At 39.2% G+C, this 21,501-nt stretch overlaps 7 protein-coding genes across 11 annotated transcripts; 3 read left to right on the top strand and 4 right to left on the bottom strand.

Moving 5' to 3' along the window:
* LOC104758466 (kelch repeat-containing protein At3g27220-like) lies at positions 52–2,360 on the top strand. 2 transcript variants are annotated; one of them, XM_010481338.2, is made up of 7 exons: positions 52–365; positions 509–927; positions 1,047–1,217; positions 1,313–1,418; positions 1,507–1,713; positions 1,790–1,961; positions 2,279–2,360. In XM_010481338.2, the coding sequence occupies exons 1-6, from the start codon at positions 192–194 to the stop codon at positions 1,958–1,960; spliced, it is 1,248 nt and encodes a 415-aa protein (XP_010479640.1). In that variant the 5' UTR covers positions 52–191; the 3' UTR covers position 1,961; positions 2,279–2,360. The 2 variants fall into 2 exon arrangements, with proteins under 2 accessions (XP_010479640.1, XP_010479639.1); XM_010481337.2 differs by lacking the exon at positions 2,279–2,360 and having other exon boundaries at positions 1,790–2,142.
* LOC104758465 (F-box/kelch-repeat protein At1g51550) lies at positions 2,005–4,107 on the bottom strand. The gene is made up of 2 exons (XM_010481336.2): positions 3,479–4,107; positions 2,005–3,265 (listed from the first exon to the last, which is right to left on the bottom strand). The coding sequence occupies exons 1-2, from the start codon at positions 3,915–3,917 to the stop codon at positions 2,262–2,264; spliced, it is 1,443 nt and encodes a 480-aa protein (XP_010479638.1). The 5' UTR covers positions 3,918–4,107; the 3' UTR covers positions 2,005–2,261.
* On the bottom strand, positions 5,064–7,350 carry LOC104758467. 2 transcript variants are annotated; one of them, XM_010481340.2, is made up of 9 exons: positions 7,006–7,350; positions 6,588–6,785; positions 6,378–6,480; positions 6,213–6,292; positions 6,042–6,119; positions 5,861–5,952; positions 5,664–5,775; positions 5,451–5,576; positions 5,064–5,339 (listed from the first exon to the last, which is right to left on the bottom strand). In XM_010481340.2, the coding sequence occupies exons 1-9, from the start codon at positions 7,276–7,278 to the stop codon at positions 5,223–5,225; spliced, it is 1,179 nt and encodes a 392-aa protein (XP_010479642.1). In that variant the 5' UTR covers positions 7,279–7,350; the 3' UTR covers positions 5,064–5,222. The 2 variants fall into 2 exon arrangements, with proteins under 2 accessions (XP_010479642.1, XP_010479643.1); XM_010481341.2 differs by having other exon boundaries at positions 6,588–6,779; positions 7,006–7,337.
* Positions 7,508–10,616, bottom strand: LOC104758468 (FT-interacting protein 1-like). Of its 2 annotated transcripts, XM_010481342.2 has the most exons (2): positions 10,054–10,616; positions 7,508–9,742 (listed from the first exon to the last, which is right to left on the bottom strand). In XM_010481342.2, exons 1-2 carry the CDS (start codon positions 10,312–10,314, stop codon positions 7,673–7,675), a joined length of 2,331 nt encoding a protein of 776 aa, XP_010479644.1. In that variant the 5' UTR covers positions 10,315–10,616; the 3' UTR covers positions 7,508–7,672. The 2 variants fall into 2 exon arrangements, with proteins under 2 accessions (XP_010479644.1, XP_010479645.1); XM_010481343.1 differs by lacking the exon at positions 10,054–10,616 and having other exon boundaries at positions 7,508–10,035.
* On the top strand, positions 11,348–14,075 carry LOC104758470 (KH domain-containing protein HEN4-like). The gene is made up of 8 exons (XM_010481345.2): positions 11,348–12,027; positions 12,115–12,501; positions 12,581–12,832; positions 12,922–13,135; positions 13,233–13,294; positions 13,371–13,453; positions 13,575–13,680; positions 13,763–14,075. Exons 1-8 carry the CDS (start codon positions 11,416–11,418, stop codon positions 13,898–13,900), a joined length of 1,854 nt encoding a protein of 617 aa, XP_010479647.1. The 5' UTR covers positions 11,348–11,415; the 3' UTR covers positions 13,901–14,075.
* On the bottom strand, positions 13,976–18,311 carry LOC104758469 (mannosyl-oligosaccharide 1,2-alpha-mannosidase MNS1-like). Its single transcript, XM_010481344.2, has 14 exons — positions 17,927–18,311; positions 17,624–17,671; positions 17,189–17,347; positions 16,831–16,943; positions 16,630–16,695; positions 16,300–16,474; positions 15,678–15,767; positions 15,399–15,523; positions 15,245–15,310; positions 15,020–15,128; positions 14,839–14,937; positions 14,674–14,754; positions 14,416–14,586; positions 13,976–14,338 (listed from the first exon to the last, which is right to left on the bottom strand). Exons 1-14 carry the CDS (start codon positions 18,083–18,085, stop codon positions 14,120–14,122), a joined length of 1,680 nt encoding a protein of 559 aa, XP_010479646.1. The 5' UTR covers positions 18,086–18,311; the 3' UTR covers positions 13,976–14,119.
* LOC104758471 (GATA transcription factor 28) lies at positions 18,410–21,411 on the top strand. 2 transcript variants are annotated; one of them, XM_010481346.2, is made up of 8 exons: positions 18,410–18,672; positions 19,229–19,555; positions 19,687–19,779; positions 19,856–19,989; positions 20,101–20,232; positions 20,657–20,762; positions 20,876–20,947; positions 21,033–21,411. In XM_010481346.2, exons 2-8 carry the CDS (start codon positions 19,250–19,252, stop codon positions 21,114–21,116), a joined length of 927 nt encoding a protein of 308 aa, XP_010479648.1. In that variant the 5' UTR covers positions 18,410–18,672; positions 19,229–19,249; the 3' UTR covers positions 21,117–21,411. The 2 variants fall into 2 exon arrangements, with proteins under 2 accessions (XP_010479648.1, XP_010479649.1); XM_010481347.1 differs by having other exon boundaries at positions 18,411–18,672; positions 21,051–21,411.

Raw genomic sequence — 21,501 nt, forward strand, 5'->3', positions numbered from 1 at the left:
ATCAATTTCGTTTATATTGGTTTAATTATAAATGTTCGTTCACTGCCGGTGGTAGGAAGGAACACTATCTCGGAGATCAAAGATCCTTCATCAAGCTCGTCTGAGAAAACACCAAAAAGGTTTCAAATTTATACGAAAATTGTGAAACTCTAAAAAGGGTTATGTCAATTTAGTAGAGAGAGGACATAGATATGGTGAGGAAGCACAAGTACGGGAAGGTAGTGTTGGTTTCGTGCATCGCGCTTCTAGCTACGGGACTCATTGCCGACTTCCTCTGGGCTACTTCTCATAGATTCTCCTCCGTCGCAATCTCCGCCGGATTATCTCTACCCTCTTCCCTTACCACCGTAATCGTTCCCGGCCAGGTGAGTTTGTGTGATCTGTTGTTGATGTAATTAAGATCTCGACATCTGAATTTAGCAATATCTAGCTTTAGGAATATGATTCTTACTTTATACTTGCATTGAGGTTGTGAGTAGTGAATTTACTCTGTTTTGATGTTTTTTAGGAGAAAGATACTAAGAAGAAGAAGGAGAGTGTGAAAGAGAGGAAACTATCTAACACGTTTCAAGATTTGCCAGCTCCTGAATTGAAATGGGAGAAGATGGCAGCTTCACCTGTAGCTCGTCTAGATGGAGCTGCAATTCAGATTAGGGATCTTTTATATGTATTTGCTGGATATGGAAACATTAATCTTGTGCATTCACATGTTGATATCTACAATTTTACGGATAACTCGTGGGGAGGAAGATTCGATATGCCTAAAGAGATGGCTCATTCTCATTTAGGGATGGTAACGGATGGGAGATACATTTATATTGTTACTGGTCAGTTTGGTCCGCAATGCAGAGGTCCTACATCTAAAACATTTGTGCTTGATACTGATACAAATACATGGAAGGACTTTGTTCCGTTACCAGTTCCTAGGTACTGAAATTTGGAAACGCCAGTTGACTTGTTCACGTTTCTTATTATATTATGCTATGTGTTTCTCTTTTGATGATGGACAATGTTGAGAGAAATGATTTGACAATTTTAACATTCAGGTATGCACCGGCTACTCAGCTTTGGAGAGGAAGACTCCATGTGATGGGCGGAAGCAAGGAGAATCGATTTACACCAGGACTTGAACATTGGAGCATTGCGGTTAAAGATGGCCAACCATTGGAAAATGAGTGGAGAAGTGAAATCCCAATCCCTCGCGGAGGACCTCACAGGTTATTATTTAGCAATGATCTTTTAACAAGTTATTGTGTGTAAAACAGTTGACGAAATAAAATCTTAAGTCCTCCTGTTCTATGTGCCATTGTAGGGCATGTGTAGTAGTTGATGACCGACTATTTGTACTTGGTGGTCAAGAAGGTGATTTCATGGCTAAACCCGGATCTCCCATCTTCAAGTGCTCACGCCGTATGGAGGTATTGGATTAATACCTTCCACAAGGCAAATCAAGCTATTATTCTGTTAATTACGTTCTATATCATGAGTTCTTCTACTTTGATACAGGTGGTATTCAGTGACGTCTATATGTTAGATGAGGAAATGAAATGGAAAGTTATGCCGCCAATGCCAAAACCGGATTCTCATATTGAATTTGCATGGAAAGTGGTTAATAACTCCATTGTAATCGTTGGAGGTACAACAGAGAAGCATCCTGAAACCAAAAAGATGGTTCTTGTCGGCGAAATCTTCCAGTTCAACTTGAATACACTGGTAAAATACGTGAAGCCTTTATGCTTAAAACTGTCCAAGATTTGTGTGTCACTAATGGTTATGGCTTTCTCTACAGAAATGGTATGTCATTGGGAAGTTACCATACCGTGTGAAAACAACTCTGGTTGGATATTGGAACGGACAGTTATACTTCACTTCAGGACAAAGAGACAAGGGTCCTGATGATCCTGGCCCGAGGAAGGTCATTGCAGAGATGTGGAGAACCAAACTGATACTCCATCCATGAGGCAAGCAAAAATTATCATTGATAGAAGATTTTGTAGTGCTAAAGATCACAATATTCTGCATTCTTTGAGCCTAATTTAAAAACAAGTCATTACATTACATATTTACATCCCCTGTCATAGTAATTTGTATATTGTAAACTGAATCAGAATCTATATATAAAAGTTACAATTTGAAAACACAGCTTTATGTGTTTCTCTTTAATCAGAGAGTTTGTAATGATGTAATTCCATTTCTGGTTTATCAATACAATTTTACACAACCTGCTAATTTACAAAAAAAAGAACCACCTGATGATGCTATTATATGCATTTTCCAGGTCTTTGTTGATTGTCTAGATCAGAGAAGCCAAGAACAAGCTCCACCATGAAAAGCTCTCCGTCAAACCTTAGACCAGACGATGCTGCAGGCTGAAGAAGACCATCAACCATTCCACCAAACACGTATACAAATCTCCCTGAAAGATCAGCACAGGCACGGTGAAAAGACCTACTTTTTGGTCCATATGAGATTCGGTCAAGCTTTCTCCACACAGAAGATCCGTTTAAACTAACTCCTTGTGGTTGCAAACCTGAAGAAGGAATGGTTTTAACATCCAACACCCAGAAATCATCTTTCCTATGCCTATAAGAATCTTCACCCCCGTAAATCAAGATCCGACCTCCCAATACAAGAGTCGCTGAGTGACCAACCCGAGGCAATGATGCATATTCAGGGACATCCCGGAAATCGTAGAAGATCTGTATCCATTTTTCTTCACACAGTTCTTGAATATCCAAGATCCAAACATCATCAAGCACATCATATCCTAATCCTCTGCCTCCAAACAGAACCACTTGGTTTTCTCTAATGCAAGTCAAAGTATGTCCTGAGCGCGGTGGCGGTGATTGTCGAGACTCCACCATGTGCCATGTCCCAGATGTGAAATCTTCAGAAAGTTCCAGAATCCATGCATCTCCAAGCCTGACTCCGTTCAACCCGATTCCTCCATGTACAACCATCTTCGTCTCTGCAATACAACAAGCGGAATGAGCACCACGAGGAGGAGGACGAGGCCGTTGCGAAGGTCCAACATCGAGGAGTTTCCAAGAGAGTCCCTCATGGCAAAAGACTTGACCAATCCATGTATCATTGAGCCGCTCTCCACGGTCGTTTATTCCACCAAATAAGAGTAGATACTCGCCTATAACAATGCAGGTGTGTCCAAATCTTCCACTTGGAGTCCCTGATTCAACTTTCTTCCATTTCAATATCTTTTGATTGCTCTTATCAACATATGATGTCCATGTATCATCAAGATGACGTCCTGAAAAGAAGAAAAACAAAGCAATATACACAAAGATCTCAAGTTGAATGAAGCAATTACCTAATAATCCAACTACAATCATTGTCGTGTGCCTAACACACTCATCAAGCAACAAACAAAAAGCTACCGAAAAACTCAACTCAATCACATCGAACAAGATAAGAATTCAGAAAGATGATGATTTATAGTAGCTTAAGGAAAGCAAAAGCTAACCTCCTTGACAACCACCACCAAAGAGAACAAGATGATCATTAACGAAGTTGAGAGAATGAGAAGCTCTAGGGATCGGAAAAGAAGAAGACTCCACATCATCATCATCTGGGTCAGAGATCTTGTGACAGCAAACAGAATCCATCTTATAAACTCGCTGAAACATCATCATCCACGAAAACCCATCTCGTAAAGATGACAACTTTAAAGCATCCAGAGACTGTGAGCCCCATTCTCGTTCACAGAGAGCTTCCCAGAGACTGTCGGAACAAGCTAGAGACTTGTATCTCTTGCAGGTCATTGAGAAAGAGAGGATTGAATCTACGGGAAGAAGAAGCAAGATGGTTGAGAGATGGTCATCGTGTAAACTGGTTATAGGGCTTGACCATGACTGAGAGGTAGACGGCGGAGATGAGTTTCTTCTGGCTGATTCCGCCGCCATGAGATTGAAATCGGAAGAAAGGATTTGATTTGTTGGTGAGAATTATTGGGAATGATGATGATTCTTGTATATCGTCACTGTCTCTGTTTTACTCTCCTCCTCTTTACGGTAAAAAATCAAAAATAAAAATCCTTCCTTTTTGTTTTTTTCTTTCCTTGTTTGGATTAAAAACTGCCCGCACAAAATTTCAAACTTTTTTGGTGAACGCCCAGATATTTTATAACAACTTCTGTTTGTAGCCAATTATTATCATATTATTGCATATATCTCCCAGTGTTTCACAAATCTCAAAACTTTCAGAAACTTTGGAGACATCCCCCCCCCCGCCCTCCCCCCAATTTTAAGAATCTCCTATTCTAGCCCTGCATTCCAATAAATTGCATCTTACTCCGAGATTACAAAGTTCAAAATTTTAGAAACCTCCTAACATCCCAAGATTATTTATAAGAGTTATTATGGACTATATTGACATTAGTCTTTACTTAAGTTCCCAATATTTAGCTCTAATGACTTGTATTAAAGATGTGACCTTAGCATTGTGAATCAATAAGAAAACATTTGGATACTTTGAGGTCATAGTGCTCACTTAGATTTTAGTGGACTGACAGAGTGAGCTGGAAAGTTTTCCTCCAAAAATGAAATTGAAAAAGGTAATATATGCTCACATAGTGCAGAGCAGAGTTGTCGAGTGAGGATTGGACGAGGGCAATTTTTTCTAGTTGAATCTAAATCAGCCAACCAAAATTGAATTTGTAAATTTATGATAAATCTCCTTTTTTGACCCCAATATTTCAATAAATTGCATCTTTCACCACCCACATATTTACAAATTTCACATTTTCTGAAAAGGATTATATGGTGAATGCCCAGATATTTTATAAGAACTTCTGTTTCTAGCCTAATATTATCATATAATTGCATCTATCTTCCAGTGTTTCACAAATCACAAAACTTAAAAAAAAACTTTGGATTCACCCCCCAGCTATTGAAATCTCCTATTCTAGCCCTGAATTCCAATAAATTGCATCTTACTCTGAGATTACAAAGTTCAAAATTTTAGAAACCTCGTAACGCCCCCAGATTATTATAAAAGCTACTGATTCTAGCCCTATATTTTCAATAATTGCATTTTCTCCTAATGATGACTGATGTTGATACAATTTTTGTCATTATCTCATAATTCAATCTTATTACAATCTATTCAATTGTCTAGATTTCATTTACTCAAATGAAGGTTTTTGTTTTACACACTGCTCACTCCATCAAAGCTTTGTGTCATTTCTGCAAATCCATCAAACCATTGGGTCATTTCTGCAAATTGTGCAACTTGCCCTTCTCTATCACTTTCCACAGAGCAGATTTGGCTTCTTCTAAAGTCTCAACACCATCACTTACCTCAAAGGCTAGCCTTTGTATGTTAAACTGCACAAATAACATAATGAATACACCACACACAAACTGAGAGAGAGCTCTTCTGTTGTAAAATCATTGTAGAGAGAGATGTTCTTAATTTGTTACATATATTATTATTACCTGAGCACCTTGACGAACCCTTATATCGATCCCTTTGCTATCTACAGAAATGATAGCAGCATCGTCTAACTCGGCTTCAATAGACAATAGCTCTCTAATTGGCTTTGAGAAGATTGCATTGAGTTCCTATTTCATGATTTAGAATGAAATTAAAACTCCACTATTGAGTCACTAAGCAGGCTCAATCGTTTAACGGGTTTTTGAAAAACTCACCTTTAGATTTTTCTCACCTCCATCAACAGCTATCTTATCTGGCTGAAGAGCTTCATACTCATTGACGTTGATCCACGCGACAGTGCCAAAACCTCCAATGAAATATATATCACTGAGAACAAATCAAGATTGTTATTATATTGCGATATTTAATCACAATATGGAGTGGCTAAAACTGAATAAGAACACACAAAAACCTTATATTCTGCATTCTAAAATAGTGAAAGTTTCCCCATTGTTGAGAAGGTCCTTGGTGATGCTTAGCCATATACTGCTTATGAGCCCATTCCTGGAAACCCAGTAACAGAAATAACAGTGCTAAGCAGGTAAACATCTCATGTATGACTCAGACTGTGTGGTTAAATCAAAGATACCCACTTGCTGATCTTCTGGCAATGGGTAGACGTCGCCGAATAATGTTACTCTTGCATTCGATAAGCAACTCCATCCGGGTATCTGAAAATTACCAAATCCACAGTCAGAGAACCATTATAAGGGAAGAAACACCAATATATTTTGTATAGTTATAGCGTGAACGGTAAAGTTTACCTGAACAACGAGGGTGCATCTAGGTTCAGCTAAGATATTCCGAGTGTGAATAGCCAAGGGTGAAAATGAAAATATTGGGTCTGAAACACACAAAGAATAGAATCCACTGTCAAGCATGTAAGCAAACGCATACAAAGAGACACAGTCAAGGACAAGAAGACTTACGCCCCATCGGATCAGGTGCAAAATCTACCAAAGATCCAAATGGGTATCCTTCTCTACGATGGTGCATTTTAGACATCACTGTGCATAGATGAGCAAACCTGGCCTTCAAAACATAAACAGTAACGCCAAAAACCAAAGAGATACATGAAACTTTATAATCTTTCCTAATCGAGAACATAAAAGGGAACTAATGGTAATGATCTTTTGTACCTGTTCCATCAAGTTCCTAACAGCTAAAGCCGGTCGAGGTAAACCATGAGCAGAGGTTGCACTTTGAACACCACCAGAAATGGGGGTTCTAAAGAGCCCAGCTCGAGTTCCTCCACCATGAGGAACTGCAAGAGATGTCTCCACATCGATTATTTTACCACTATCCATTTCACCACTAACATTGCTTCCAAACTTCTCCTTCACAAACACATTACAAAGAACCAAATCAATCTTATGCATCTTTATAAACACTCATCAACTACAAGTCTACAAGTTCAAGTTTTTGGCAGCAATCGAAAAAGCTCAATACTTGACAAAGCTTTGCAATACAACACCATAAAGCTAGTGTCTTTAACTGAAATCCACAGACATCTTGACAAAAAACACAATCCTGAGACAATTTGATAACCTCATTTACCTGAGACAAAGAGAATATATCCGCCGGTAACAAACCAAACCCATTTTGATCTTCGCCTTCACTTGGTGCCTCATCGCTGTGAAACAGAGCATGTAGAGGACGAAGCCCTTGATTCGACCCCTCCCTGAGCCTCAGTTTAGTGATTCGCTTGGCTGACGAATTGCAGAGCCAACAAGAAGACAAAGATAGAGCTGGTGGATTCGGGTTGAAGATAGCCTTCGTATTTGCTATATTGGAAACATACACTGACGAATTAAAGATAGCAGCTTCCATTGTTGTAGATAGAGAGAAAGAACAAGATCGCTTGAAAAATCCCAACTTTTTTTTTTAGAATCTTCCCTTGTTAAAATAAAATGTCTCGGTTATGATTTTTAATTGGTTTGAACATTCGGTTTGGTTGGATTCGGTTTAAGTATTTTAGGTTTTGAGGACAGGTTCAGTTAAACCAAAATTAATTCGGTTCTGTTCGTTCGAATTATTTGTTTTGTCAAGTTGATCAATGTGAAGCTAGAACCCTTACTTTATGCAAAAACCAAAACATAAACTTATCTTACAAGGCAACAACAAACATGTCTTAACAGAGATTATCATAAAATGCGGAACAAATACGAAACCAAATGATTGTTTTTTCTTGAAATGGAGAAATCTGAAGAGAGAGTTAAGGAACTCAGAGCATGCAATCAGTTCTTGCAGGAAGCCTCCTGAAGAAGTTGAGTGGAGCTGATGGCAGTCTGTACCTGAGCCTCGGGTGTCTAAGCACATACAAGCCAATGATGAAAGCAACCCACTGAAAGGGAGTCACATACAGAATCACTACGGCTATCAGACAGAACAGGACGAAGAGAGCAGTGGCACGCGGGTCACGCCAGCTTAACAACGACTGGAGTCTCTCTCCTTGAGTTGCAAGATCACCAACAACTGTCTGAATCCTACCAGCAATGCTCCTGAGCCTGTCATATCTCATCCTGACGATGTCTGATGGTCGGGAAGTAGGGAAAGTGTCAAACTCCTCATCGAGCTCATCAGGGTGTGCTGAGTCAGCGTGTGAGAGACGTGTGTCCATGTGAGGAGGATGTCTTGGCCTCCAACGATAGTACCATACTCCAATCAAGAAGAGGTAGAGAAAAATGGTTGGCAAGATGAGCTCCGGATAGATGACAAGGATGATGAACAGAATGTGGATTAGAACCGTTGTTATCGGATTTTTCCATACGCAGATCTGTTCAAACCATTTCCCTACAGCGATGATCCCACTTAAAACTCCCATTATCCTGAAGAAATTTGCCTTGCTTCTACGCATACTCCACATGTGAGATCCCACATCAAGCATGTACTCAACAACTTCTTTCCTCAAAGGAGGCTCTGCTCGTGTTAGCCTAGTCGACACAATCTGAGTCGCTTGATGCCTTAAGTTATCGAGCTGGCTAACTGTGAGAGGATGGAGGTAGTGCATCTTCGGTAAGAGAGGCAGAGAATACATGTACATCATGTTGAGCAATGAAGAACAAGTAAACCTCACAGCTAAGTGAATCTCTCCCATTTTCTTGACTCCATTAGGATGTAGCACCAAAAGAGGATAAGAATGTGTGTAGACTCGATCAGCCTCGAGAGTAGAGAGCCTTATCCTCACCTTCCCAATTCTTGAATCTTTTCCTCCTCCGTTGTTTTTGTCACCACCGTGTAGATGGCAGTTATCGAACACACCAACCGTAACAACTGTGCAAGGGTCGAAGACTTCCCAGGTATATTGTTCGTTCCATCTTGGGGTAAAGCTGTCAATGATTGTCCGAGTTCTGATCCACTTCTGCCCATACTTCGCCACACAGTACGCATCCGTGGTACCCCTACCACCCTCTCTAGCTTTCATAGGCATCAAACCCGTCGCATTCAAGACCCCAAGCTCAAGCACACCGATGTTAGGCTTCCATAGTTGCTTTGCAGTTGGTCTGAGGTCACTACTGTAGTGTGTAGATTCATCGAGTACATGATACCCTCCTTCCAGACATATCCTCATGTGAATCTTGCTGGCGAATTTGATCTCTTTCTTCTCTCCTCCTTCCATTATTACATGCTTCTCGAGGTTAAACCACCTGCTGTTCACTGGTCTATGGTCAAACCTTTTGTCCAGATACTGCAACGGAACCGCGCATCTCCCCAAGACTTCATCTTTATTCGGTGCAACTCTATCTTCAACACTTAGAATCAAAGGCTCCTCAAACGGCTCAGCTACAACAAACATCAAATCTTCATTCCACATTGGATTAATGCTCCTGCTTTGCGACACTCTAGTCCTGAGTGCCTGATTTCCCATAATCACTTTCACAAACACTTCAGGATACCTCCCTTTATCGCTTGGTATCAAATCCTGAGCTTCAATCACATTAACCCTAAGATACCAAAGCTTAGGAGACAGATAAACCTTAGATCTGATGTTAGCCAAAGCATCAGTTCCACTAACCGTTGCAGCATCAGAATGCCAAGCTTCAGGGAAAGCTTCATCAGCTTGAGTACCAAACCAAACAGCTAACATAAGCTCCCCTTTCACTTTCTGACCTTTCCCATCTTCTAACCTATACCACTGTGGAGCTAAAGGACTATCAGGAGGCACCCTCTTAGGAATCTCATTCAAATCAAACACAACACGACCAATCAAATCATCTTTAACTAGATCTTTATCCTTGACAGTAGCTTCAAGGTAAGAAGCTTGAACCCTATCTTTAGAAAAGGCGAAAACTTGGTTCCACTCAGGGTTAGATTTCTTCTCGAAATGCCTAGTGGTTCCTCTGTAGTTACCAAGCTTAACTTCAACGTAAGGGTCACAACTACCAGTTAAGTCCTTACCAGGTAAATCTTTGGCCTTGACGACACGAGCATAGAGATACTGCATTTGCTCAACGAGGTCATATGTGGTCGTGAGCTTGTCTCCGGTGACTTTGCCTCCACCGAGATGAGGCTTAGTCTCCTTTAAGGAGAAATCTTCAGGAGGTGGTCTCTGCATCTTCGAAACTAGCAAAGTTTTGATTTTTTTTTTTTTTTNGCGAAAACTTGGTTCCACTCAGGGTTAGATTTCTTCTCGAAATGCCTAGTGGTTCCTCTGTAGTTACCAAGCTTAACTTCAACGTAAGGGTCACAACTACCAGTTAAGTCCTTACCAGGTAAATCTTTGGCCTTGACGACACGAGCATAGAGATACTGCATTTGCTCAACGAGGTCATATGTGGTCGTCAGCTTGTCTCCGGTGACTTTGCCTCCACCGAGATGAGGTTTAGTCTCCTTCAAGGAGAAATCTTCAGGAGGTGGTCTCTGCATCTTCGAAACTAGCAAAGTTTTGATTTTTTGATTTTTTTTCAAAACCCACACTAGATCTAAGTTAGATCTTCAAACAAAACAACATCAACCCTCAGAAGAAATAGAAATCTCAGGATCTGCTTCACACTCTAAAACCCTAAAAAAATAGAAAGAAGTAAAAAACAAAAAAAGAAGAAGAACCCTTTTATTGTTGTTGTTCTTCTTCTTCCTCGTAAAATCAGAAGATAAGCATTGAGAGAGCTTTAGAAAAAGAAGGACTGTGGTAGTAGTGAGAGAAAAAGTAAACACATTGAAGTCGAGTGACAGAGAGACAGAGGTTAAAGGTTTTCTTGTCTTCTTCTTCATTTTGCTTTTTTCTTTTTTTCTTTTTTTCTTTTCTTTTCAGTTTTCAATTTTTTTTATAAATTCAAAATGATTTTAATGTGTTGGCAAACAAACCAATAAATGAATTTAAGTACAAAAATTTAAAAAACATCATGAATTTTTGACTACACAATGGAATTTTATTTTATTTTTTCTCTTTTTCCAATGACGAAATTAAGTCATGATATTACTCTATAACTTTTAATACATTCAAATTCAACACTCAAATAATTACTTTAAGAGATTAAAATTCTATTTTTTTTGTTCCAAAACTTCAAATTAAATTTTTAAAAATTAATTTTTTAAAAATTTATGTTTTAAAAAAATTATATACAGTAGTATAATTTTGAGCATTTTAATATTCCTAATGAGTTAAATGGTAAGGTCACATTAAAAACATCATGAAGTTTTGACTACACACAAAGGATTTTTTTTTTTTTTTTATATTTCTGTTTCCAAGGACGAAATTTAATTATGACTATAACTTTTCATTCATTCAACACTCGAATAATTACTTTAAAGATTACATAAAATTACAAATTTTTATTTCAAAACTTCAAAATTAAGTCTACAAAAATTTATGTTTGTTCAAAAATTTCATAATTAAATTTTATTTTTGGGCAAATATAATAAATTTTATATTGTTTTAAACTATATACCAAAATCAGGATAATTTTAAACACTACACTTTGAGTTAAATGGTAAGGTCGAAACGATGCCGTTGTGTTTATTACGCTAATGGAGTTCTCTTTCTCTAAGCGACCGGCGACAGTACCGGCGGCGACGGCAGAGTCTGTACATTTCCGCCTACTCTGTCCCGCCACAAGAACCGGTGCAATAATAGGAAAAGGCGGCTCTGTGATTCGCCACCTCCAATCAGTAACCGGTTCCAAAATCCGCGTCATCGATGACATTCCCGTCCCTTCAGAAGAGCGTGTAGTGTTGATCATCGCACCTAGCGGAAAGAAGAAGGAAGATTCGAATGTGTGTAATCCAGATAACCCTAGCTCCGATGAGACTAAGCAAGAGAAAGGGAGCGAGTGTGCCGGGACGAGCGGTGGAGGAAATGACGAGGGAGCGCCGTCTTCGGCACAGATGGCTTTACTTAGGGTTTTAGAGAGAATAGTTTTTGGTGACGATGCTGCTTCTGCCGACGGTGTTGAATTGGAGAAAGGTGAGAGTGAAGGGTTATGTAGGATGATCGTTAGAAGCAATCAAGTTGATTACTTGATGATAAGTAAAGGAGGGATGATGGTTCAGAAGATTGAAGAAGATAGTGGAGCTACTGTTAGGATTTCATCTACTGATCAGATTCCTCCTTGTGCTTTCCCGGGAGATGTTGTGATTCAGGTTAGTCCTTTCTAGTGTTCTTGTATAGTGTTGGCAAATTCAATTTAAGTGCTTTTGCTGATTAGAGTAATGTTTTTGGTGTGGAAGATGACTGGAAAGTTCTCGAGTGTAAAGAAGGCACTTTTGTTGGTTACGAACTGTCTTCAAGAGAGTGGTGCACCTCCAACTTGGGAAGAGAGTCCATTTCCTCAGCCTGGTTATCCGCCTGAGTATCATTCTATGGACTTTCATCCTCAATGGGATCATCCTCCTCCTCCTAATCCAATGGCTGAAGATGTTGGACCTTTTAATAGACCTGTTGTTGAAGAGGAGGTTGCGTTTAGGCTGTTATGCCCCGCTGATAAAGTTGGAAGCTTGATAGGGAAAGGTGGAGCTGTGGTTCGAGGTCTGCAAAACGAAACTGGTGCGTCCATCAAGGTGTCTGATCCGACTCATGATTCGGAGGAGCGGATTATTGTGATATCTGCACGAGAGGTATGTTTATTCGATCCAAAAGAATGGTTTATGTATATCATATAGAATACTTCCGTCTCATCAGTCTGTGTTGTTGTAGAACTTGGAGAGAAGGCACTCTCTTGCTCAAGATGGTGTGATGCGTGTGCATAATAGAATCGTTGACATTGGATTTGAGCCTACTGCTGCAGTTGTTGCCCGGCTTCTTGTACATTCTCCATATATCGGTCGTTTGTTGGGTAAAGGGGGTCATGTAATAAGTGAAATGAGGAGAGCAACTGGTGCCAGCATACGTGTCTTTGCAAAAGATCAAGCTACAAAGTATGAATCTCAGCATGATGAGATTGTACAGGTAAAATTGATATAACATCTGTGCTCTGATAAGTTTCTCTCTACTCAGCACATTTCTTGTAATTTGACAACAATTTTTTGGTTTGGTAGGTCATTGGCAATTTAAAGACTGTACAAGATGCTTTGTTCCAAATAACAAGTAGGCTTCGTGAAGCGATGTTTCCTGGAAGACTTCCTTTTCAAGGAATGGGTGGTCCACCTCCGCCGTTCATGGCTCCGTATCCAGAACCGCCTCCTCCTTTTGGACCGAGACAGTATCCAGCATCTCCAGATCGTTACCATTCTCCAGTAGGAGGATTCCATGGTATTTGATCTATTCCCAACCCATGTTTACCAGTTGATACATGCCTCTATCTCAGTTCTTATTTCTTAATGATGTCTACTTATTACATATGATACAGAAAGACATTGTCATGGTCCTGGATTTGACAGGCCACCTTCCCCAATGTCTTGGACCCCGCAGGTATGTTAAATCAATAGCTTTTATTCCTTGTATATCTGTCATGTCCTTTTTCTGATTAATATTTCTCAATTGCCAGCCGGTTGTTGATGGCCATCCTGGTGGTATGGTTCCTCCAGATGTAAACCATGGGTTTGCTTTGAGAAATGAACCCATTGGCAGGTAACTTTCATGTCGTCTTCTTTGTTCACTTTAAACCAAATGACTTTGAATGCCAGAAACTTATCGAAGCAAGTTTATCCACTAATTTCATATGATTGCCTTTTGGTTATGGTGTTGGCAGTGAGATTCCAGCAATGACAAGCGCAAATGTGGAGATTGTGGTTCCTCAAGCATACTTAGGCCATGTCTATGGTGAGAACTGCAGTAACCTGAATTACATTAAGCAGGTAAGTTGCCAGTAGTATATATGAGCAGACGATCCTTTTGAAAGGCTGCATCTGATTACAGTTTGTAAACCAAAATAAATAGGTATCAGGAGCGAATGTGGTTGTGCATGATCCAAAAGCAGGGGCTACTGAAGGACTGGTGGTTGTCTCAGGTTCATCAGATCAAGCTCACTTTGCTCAAAGCCTTCTTCATGCTTTTATTCTCTGTGGTCAATCTTGATTGTTCTCATTTGCAAAGTGTTTAAAATCTTATAATGATAGTCAAGTGAGAAGTCTCTTTCTAAAAATCCAAAAATCATAGGAAACAGTAAAGTACTTCTACTAATTGCTGTGGCAAAAACTTTGTCCATCTGTTCTTTATCTGTAATCGAAACTGATACAACATTGTGCCTTAACCTTTGTTGATATAATAAAAATCCATTTGAGCAGAAACTGTCTACTAGCCCTTAACCTGATGACCAAACCGCCTCTGGCGTAGCGCTATAGTTGGTTTACGCGGATCATTCCGTGCCACAATCTTAAGTGGATGAGCTTCTGTATTGAAAACCCACTCGTCTAATGAAATAACAGATGAAGGTGAAAAGAGAAGATAGAGATACTTGAGAGTCTCAGCTAAGAAGAAGCTTTGCATCTTGTTGTCTTTAGCACCTGAATTGACCTGGAAATGGAGAAGCAAACGTTAACAACGATGCAAGTTTCCGAAAGAAGGAGATGCGCCTGGCAGAAAAAACTTACATCTTTCAAGCCTACGTATCCAGATTCTACGCGAGAGTTCTTCTCAAATGCTTCAAATATATTCCATCCCCACTCTTGATATGTCTTGTTCCCAGTTAATCGCCAGAGGTAAAACAGCGACTCAACGGTTTCTGGTCTTAAAATGTTCCAAGATGTTCCAACACTCATGTCCTGTTAAAATCACATGCTTGTGGATATGACCAAACCAACCAACTAACTTACAAACAGATGAGCAAAATCAACCCGTTATTTACCAACCTGGCCTGCAGTAAAGAAATAGTTCTCTCCCGCGAGTTTCGTTGGTGTCGATTGGTAAAAGTTATAACAAGTCCAGGCAAGCTGCAGTAAAATGGGAGGAAACAACAATAAGCAGACAGCAGAAACTTAACTAAAGCTCTATATACATTTGAGATTCTAATGTACCTCTCCTGCGAGTGAAAGAAACTTTTTCTCTTCTTCAGGGCCATAACCTGAAGCTCCTAAAGCCAACATTCCAGGAGCAAAGCATGCCAATTCATCCATCTGAATATAATCGAGAAAGAAACAATGTCATACCCGCAAAGTTCTCGACTTAGAGAAATGATATTAGATAGATTGTATTTACCTTATCAATCAAATTATTTCCGTTCTTCTCACATATATATGTAAATGAAGACGGTGTTGATTTCTTGATCAAGCTTAACAGACCTTTCATTGATTTCTCCCACATATCTCTGAATTCATTGCATTGAGAAATACTTAGTCGCTACAATTTTTGCTATTAGTGGAAATACTTGGGTATATATATATATATATATATAAAAATATATCAGCATCGAGCTTTACTTACCTACAGGGTTTCACCGCGGATGTTTTGCTCCCTTGCACCCAAACTTTGAGCAAATACTCATAAAAGCTGTAAAACCAAATTATTATTAACTGCCAGAGAGTAAAGTCAGGTCAGAAATCCAAAACACACAATGAGATTTGGTGGAAGAAACTACCTATCTCCCATGGCACCAAATGTTGTGGTAGAGTACGATGGATTACCGTTCTCCGGATTTATATAGATGGGAAGTAAACCATCAGCAGGGAAGTTTTTATTCAGTTCTGTAATAACCTTCTCTACCTGAGAGACACGAGTTAACAAACAAGTCAATCTTGAGCAGCAAATGATTACTTTAGCATTAATACTAATGTAGATAGGTTGCCCTCTTTGCACACCCATGCGCTGAACATACTCAAACTTATTATCTCCCATGATCTATAAACCACACGTGTACCTTCTGCTGATATTTTGGGTCCCCTGTCCTCTGGGAAAGGGCGATAAACTCGAGCTGCTCAGTGCCGGAATCTGCAAGAATACTGTCTCCCTAGTACAGAAAAAACATGGAACAATAAGCTAAAACTGACAGACCACATGTCTCGATTAAACATATCTAAACCCCATCGCGCTTGGTACCCATTCCAAACATGTAGTATGTGATTGCTAGTGAAACAAATTATCTTTAGTTAAGAAACTATAGTTACCATCAACTCTAAAAACAACCCCTTTTTAAAGTCTAAGCCTCAAACAAGAATGATAGTTGTTGCATAAAGAGAAACAAGAAGAATCTGTTTCTGGTGATACCAGATCTCAGTTTGTAAACAGGGCTGAAGCCTCTTAAAGTGGTCAGAACTTAGTTTTAAGCTGTAGAGTCTAAGGAGTCCTAGAGAAACATGATCAGGAACCTAAGTCAACTAGAGAACAAGAGCACACAGTTGCTGGAGCAAAAGGCCATGATCTCTAGAAACGAAAAACATGTGCATCTAATGGTAGGCTTACAGAAGTTCTACATCCAATGTCTTGTTCTCACGATGACACAATACAACAACTGACAGGGCACTCAGTAATCTAGGACTCACCCCTGCCGCCCACGAAGGATTGTGAGCATTCCCGTTTCTCAAGTTGATAATATTGTACGGTATACCCGTTGGAGTGTTCCATGCAGGCAATAATCTGTCTGCAATATCCTTAGCTTTTTCAAGGAACATTTTGTCCCCAGAAAGATCATACGCACTGAGAAGTCCCCCTACAACTCTGGAAACAAATAAAGAGAAAGAACATAAGCAGATGAAATATATCCGTTCCACTTCCACAACTCTTGTCAATGAAGAACCAACTAATAACTGGATATAACTGACTCTTCCTAGGATAGATACAGAAAATAACCACAGTAAACCTGTTAAAGCAACCTTATGGTTGTTTCAAACATACTGGCGTCATAATCCTTGTCGAAATCCAATGAGTTTGCAACCCAACTGCAATAGAAGACAAGACCAAATGAAGATGGCAAATATATGCCCCGTAAGAAATTGGAATTTGATAATGGACGGGAACAGTTATGCGACTTAGAAAAAAGGATGCATGATCATGAAGAGCCTGTAATTACTTACTCTCTCGCTTTTTGAAACTGCTCATCTAGACCCATTATATAGAGTGTATCTAATGAATCTACCATAGTTGCTCCAAGGCCACCAAAGCTATCAGTGCCATCTTTTGTCCGAGGCTGACAATAAAAAAGGAAAGACAAACATACTTCAGACCAACAGATTTTTCCAGTGCGCAAGCAGAAAATAATCTTAGTACTTCACAAAATAAATGCAGGCCTATGTACAATGTGGTAACTTCAGATAAGCGCATAACAAAAGGCTCAACACGACAATGAAGGAGCAGGCACTTTGGCTCGTAGAGCTCATAGTCATTAGATGATGTATTGGCAATGGTAAATTTTATTTTGAGAATATATTATACCTGAAGCTCATCTTTTCCCCATGCATACTTCTCATATGAGCTCCAAGCATGGATCATTGCCTCTTTAACTTTCTGCCTTCGCTGGATTTCAATTGGATCTTCTGGGGCATTCACCATAGTCTTCAGAGGCTTATTTCCTTCACCTTTAAGCTCTTCTAACTAGCAGAAAATACAGCTAGTTAGCTAAAAAGTAGAAAGACATTACAAACCCCCATAGTCCTCAAGATTCAGTAGGTCTTAAGTTATTCAGAGTCCATCTAAAACTAAGTAGGCTTCGACATGCATACTTCCAGAAAAGAAGCCTACTCTAGTGATGCATACGTTTCAAATAAAACAACCGTGCACACGAAGATGTTAGAAAAGGCGGAAACAGAGTCCTGACTTAACCAAAGAAATCCTCGAAGTCTAGAGTTAGAGAAAAATATATAATCTTACCATCTGCTCCAACCGTAAAACTTCTTCAGTTAACTTATAAACTTCAACCTGCAAGACATAATAGAACTATTAGACAGAGACAGTACAAGACAAGTGAGAAATGATCACAAGAGAATCATTCAATTAATGCCCCCATTTTTATTACTTCTGGTCACATAGTTTCTTAATCAGGAATCGCTGAATTTAAGCCCACAAAATATTAACTTAACTTAATCAGGTTCTTAATCTCATTTATAGACCTTAAAGCTATGAAGGCAATTAAACCATTCCAGGCCTAAACCATAACCTATGAAAAGAGCATACCTCATGGTCTCGGGTAAGATTTATACGATCCCAAACAACCATAGAAACAGAGACGAAGATAATGAAAAGCAAAGCCAAACGTCTCGGTCGTCTGAGATAATACCCAGGATTCAAATATTTCCATATCCCGTAACCACTGATCGATCTACTTCTCGCCATCTGATCTCACCCCCCACACCACTCAACAAAAACAGAGACTAATTGAGAAAATCAGTGTCCATGAAACAGAGGAAGACAAAAAGCTAAAAAGCTTTCAAATTTCGAAATCCTCTGATCTGGAAGAGTAAAAGAACAGAGAGATATACAAGAGATTAGCTTTCTCAGGTAGCCAAAGTTATAGATCCGATTTTAAGTTGAAGTGTAGAGAAGGAAGACGAAAAAAGAATGAAACTTTACAAAAGAAAATAGAAAAAAAACAAATTATTTATTTTCTCCATCACTTTCCTTTATTTATTCTTTTGGTAATAAAATAATAAATCGAGTCTCTTTAGCCCCCTCCTCTACTGCTTTCATTTCACCGTTCCGTCTCTCTCTCTCTTGCTCTCTCACGCTCTCTCCGGTTCTGTATTCGTCTCGCTGGTGTTCTAGTCTTTGGTGTCTCTTCTCCTTTTTGGGTTGTTGTTCATCGCTTCCTAGCTTTTCAATTGATCATCTTCTTTCACCGTTTCCGTCGTGTGTATTTGGTTTCTCCTGGAGCCTTTCGACATTCTTCATCATTCTCTTTTGGTGTTGCTCTCACGATTTAGGTACCTCATCTGAAGTCTTTTTTGGTTTCCTTTATCGTAATGGGAAAGCTATTATAATTGTTTTGGATAGCTTTGTTGCAGGATTTTGCTATTTGTCTCTTAGGTTTTTTGTTTGGTTGAAATCAAGAGTTAGATTGTGGAATTGGTATGATGTGGTCTGTGTTAGGCTTAAAGAGTGGAAAGCTAGAAATTTTTGGGTTGGATCTGGTTGATGCAATTAGGTTCTGTTGCTTGTTAATTGGAACTTGTTGAGTTGGTGTCTCTGTTTAATGTTCAAAATTAGGTTTTCTGGTTGTTGTTACTTGAGATGATGTCCAAAATCGGATCTTCTCATCTACATATATTGTATAGTCTTGCTTAGAGCTGATTTGTGTAAGTTGCTCCAGTAACCAAGAAAGAAAGGTTGTCATATGTGAATTAGAGCTGATTTGATTTGGCTGATCATCTCTGAATCGTGCTTATTTGCTCTAACCCTTTCTGTATTTGAAACTTAGGTGTTTATATTTGAAATTTCCAGATTCATGTAAATTTGTTTCTCTTTCATTTTTTGAACCAGGTTAATTGATGAAAAGCAACCATGGAGGACCTTCATGGAAGCAATGCTCGGATGCACATTGGAGAAGCTCAAGATCCAATGCATGTGCAATATGAACATCATGCTTTGCATCACATCCACAATGGAAGCGGCATGGTTGATGACCATGCTGATGGTGGCAATGCTGGTGCAATGAGTGAGGGAGTGGAAGCAGACATTCCTTCTCACCCGGGAAATATAACAGACAATCGTGGTGAAGTAGTCGATCGTGGTAGTGAACAAGGAGATCAGTTGACATTGTCTTTTCAGGGCCAAGTCTACGTTTTTGACAGTGTGTTGCCTGAAAAGGTGATTCAATTTTAATTTTCTCGTTACATTATAAATCTATTTTGACTATAACTGACTAGTTGGTTTGTGTTCTCCACTTAGTGAGTCTAATGTGCGAGTGCCTCTTGTTTTCTTTTCAACATTTTCTGTAGGTTCAAGCCGTGCTTCTATTATTGGGTGGACGAGAATTGCCTCAGGCACCCCCTACAAGCCTAGGATCAGCTCATCAGAACAATAGGGCATTGGTAATAAAACATTCGATACTAGTTTTGGGACATAAGTTCACTTCCTTTGTGCATTGCTGACAGATAAACGATACAGGGTTTGCCTGGTACTCCTCAAAGGTTTAGTATTCCACAGCGGTTAGCTTCTTTGGTCAGATTTCGAGAGAAGCGAAAAGGTAGGAATTTTGATAAGAAGATTAGGTATACAGTCCGCAAGGAAGTTGCTTTGAGGTACATTTAATGTCTAAATCAACAACTTAGTCTAGTGATACATCCTTTTGAGTTTGCACCCTCGTAATGAAGGTCTGCTCTTTGATTGCTTTTGCTTTTTCCGTTATACAGGATGCAACGCAATAAAGGACAGTTCACATCTGCTAAGTCGAACAATGATGAAGCTGCATCTGCTGGATCTAGCTGGGTTTCTAATCAAACCTGGGCTATAGAAGGTAGCGAGGCGCAGAATCAAGAGATCTCGTAAGTTTATAAATGCTCTGAATTTAAACTTCAAGTATCTGACTTATTTATTAATCTGAACCAACTTAACATAGAGATTATGAGTTTGCTAAGCATCTTAAGAAGTTGATTCTTCCAGAAATGTTGTAGAGGTACTAGAACTCTGAAATCTATCAATGATCCAAGAAATACACATTTCATATGTAATATGTAGGATAGGTATGGCCTATACTAATTTGTAACATTAAAGGACTTGTACAAAGTACAAACAAATTTTTATCTAATGCTCTCCCAGGCCTGCAAATGAGATAGTGACTTTGGAATAGACAGCTGTCGTTTAAGTCTTTATAAATGATGAAAATTTTTTGGCATAACCAGAATTTGTTTAAGAACATAATCAACATATCTGATTATACTTTCTTTGAATGGTTCTGGAACCTGTCAGATGCCGGCACTGTGGAATCGGCGAGAAGTCAACTCCAATGATGCGGCGTGGACCTGCAGGGCCTAGAACACTTTGCAATGCATGTGGACTTATGTGGGCAAACAAGGCAAGCTGATACTTGCTTCTCAATTGATCAACTCTCTCTCTCTATCTTTCTTACCCTGTTGCACTTTTGTTTCGATAAGTAGTCTGTCTAAATGACGACATTTATAATTTCAGGGTGCCCTTAGGGACTTATCCAAAGGCGCTTCTCCTCAGACACCCCTAAATGTTCCTTTAAGTAAGAATGAGGTAAGCAACATAAGTTTTTGAGCAGACAATTTTTGGAGCTAAACAAAATTTGGTTCGTCTTTATTATTATAAAGACATGTGGAAGTCTGATCTATTTTTGCAGGATGCAAATCTTGAGGCTGGTCAAATGATGATATCAGTGGCCAATAACGTAAGCGACTCACAGTGAGAACACATGGGCTCTTGCCATTACAAGCAAGAGAAGATCTCAAGAATCACCTCAGGTGCTGTAGCTTTTTATCATTCTCTTGAAAGAATCTGCGTCGATTTAGGTTATCCGGATTTGATCTGTCACTTATGTAATCGGCTTATTATATATTGCACTGCGATGATTGCTTATCTTATGATATTTGAAATGCTGCATAGGCCGTTGTTGCATTGGTCCATACACTGTCTGAACTCTGATGTAATGTTGAAGACTCTGTTTTATCTTTATGAGACAACTAACACTATTTAAGATCTCACCAAAAGAGTGTCTTCTTATCCCCCATGTGAAGTGAATCATGTTATCTCTTGTTTAACTGAAATACAAAAAAAAAAAAAAAAAAAAAAAA

This window comes from Camelina sativa, chromosome 17, assembly GCF_000633955.1.
Source record: "Camelina sativa cultivar DH55 chromosome 17, Cs, whole genome shotgun sequence".
In the NCBI taxonomy this organism is placed as follows: domain Eukaryota; kingdom Viridiplantae; phylum Streptophyta; class Magnoliopsida; order Brassicales; family Brassicaceae; genus Camelina; species Camelina sativa.